This window comes from Chinchilla lanigera, unplaced genomic scaffold (genome assembly GCF_000276665.1).
Source record: "Chinchilla lanigera isolate Chin_1 unplaced genomic scaffold, ChiLan1.0 scaffold00019, whole genome shotgun sequence".
In the NCBI taxonomy this organism is placed as follows: Eukaryota; Metazoa; Chordata; class Mammalia; order Rodentia; family Chinchillidae; genus Chinchilla; species Chinchilla lanigera.
This window is the reverse complement of record NW_004955420.1, coordinates 12,778,449-12,780,191: the sequence shown is the minus strand read 5'-3', so window position 1 is coordinate 12,780,191 and position 1,743 is coordinate 12,778,449. Positions and strand designations below refer to the sequence as shown.

The 1,743-nt window shown below is 57.7% G+C and overlaps 1 protein-coding gene across 1 annotated transcript in view; it reads left to right on the top strand.

The window, feature by feature from the left end:
• Positions 1-370: 370 nt before the first annotated feature.
• Positions 371-1,743, top strand: part of LOC106148325 — an 8,061-nt gene continuing 6,688 nt past the window's right edge. The window contains exons 1-3 of the mRNA XM_013513333.1: positions 371-413; positions 1,107-1,319; positions 1,392-1,622. Of these exons, the coding sequence (XP_013368787.1) occupies positions 371-413; positions 1,107-1,319; positions 1,392-1,622 (487 nt within the window). The remainder of the gene's footprint in view (positions 414-1,106; positions 1,320-1,391; positions 1,623-1,743) is intronic.

The window sequence follows — 1,743 nt, the reverse complement described above, 5'->3', positions numbered from 1 at the left end:
CAAGGCCCTGGGCTTGGTCCCAGAGGAGTCTTTTAAATTTTTTTTTCTTTTCTGACTTTTTTCCGTTACCGGGAATTGAACTCAAGACGTTGCACTTGCCAGGCAAGCACTGTACCACTGAGCTAAATCCCCAGCCTCTAGAGCAATCTTGTGTGAGGCTTTACAAAATCCAAATGCTGGTGTCCTTCCTTCCTCACCTCTTCCGGCTCTCAGAACTCCTTACTAGCCCACCCCAGGGTCCCCCACAGGTTGAACACATGACATTTGTTCAGTGGTAAAGCTGACAGAAACGGCTTAGGGGGAAAGTTAGTACAATCAAGAAATTCTACCAAAGGGGAAAAGAATGGGAAGAACGTCTCCCTGACGCGTAATGACACGGGCAGGGGACACAAGCACCTGTGTCTGCCTTACAAGTAAGCAGGTCCCAGGAAGATGATGCTTGCTAGTCACGTGGGAAGCCGCTGTCCCCTGAGAGGCTGTCACATGGCTCTCTGCACATGGGGGTGTGCTGGAGTCTATGAGCCTGGTTTACACCCGCGGGTATGCGGGCTGTAATCTGGACTAGCGCCTTGCTGGTGTAGAGCAGGGACAGTCGGGGCGATCAGCACAGACCTCAAGTCAAAGACCCGGAGCCGGCTCTCTGCGTGGGGCCCCCGCCCTGGGTGCTGGCGGCGCAGGGCCAGTGGGGGCCGGTTTTGGAAGGGTGCTTGAGAAGTTCCCATGGGGGTGCACAGGATGAAAGCGCCTTCCTCTCCGTGAAGCAGAGTTTTGGTTTTTGTTTTTAATGTCTGAAGGCAGGCGCTGAGGGTGTTTCCCCCCAAGGCCTGCAGTGATCTAATCCCCTCTAGGAACTCCCAGGCACGCTTGTAGAAGTCCGTGAGAAAAGAATAAAGTCTCCAGGCTCTGAAGCCCAGCAAAGCATGGCAGCGTGGGCCCTGAGCGCCCCCAGCGCATGGTTAGGTCGCACAGGAAATCCGCCGGGTCAGGGCCCTAAAATGAAAGCTTCTACCACCCAGCTCCTAACAGGCTGTGCCCTGAGGGGTCCCCTCACTCTCCCAGGAAGCCCCCCACCCCAACATCAGTCCTGTTCAGGGCCCCATTCTTAGATCCCGACCTCAACCTCCTGGAACCCTGGCCGCCCTGGGACACGTGTTCACCTCCTTTCTCCAGTGACACCGAGACCCCAGCTCCCTCCTGCCCAGTTCCCCGGTACAAGGGGGTCAGTGTTGACCCTAGCACCCAGCCTGCATGGAAAGGCCGCCTGGAAAGCTTCCGAAGAGCACTGGAAAAAGAGTCCAAAGAGCCTGAGTTCCAGCCAGGCATGTTGGCCACACCTGTAATCCCAACACTCAGGAAGGAGGTTGAGGCAGGATAATCGCTGAGAGTTTCAGGCCAGCCTGAACTACACAGCGAGTCTGAGGCCATCCGGGACTACACAGTGAGACCCTGTATTGAAAATCAAACAGAACAGAGCCGGAGTTCTAGTCTTCCTCTGACACTTTCAGCGGCGGGTCACAATAACCCCAGAGGTCCTGCCCAGGATCCGTGCCTGCGCGGGTCTGGGGTCCCAGTTGCACCCCGGCCGGGATCACATTGTCGGGTATCTGAGCACAAGTCTCGAGGTGAGAATCCAGGCAAGGGGGACTCGCAACCCACGCGCCACCCCCGTCGCGTGTCGGGGTCTTGTGACAGCGTCGCCGCCCCGGGGGCGCCCCCGCGCGAGCTGCAGCCCCGAGCCCGCCC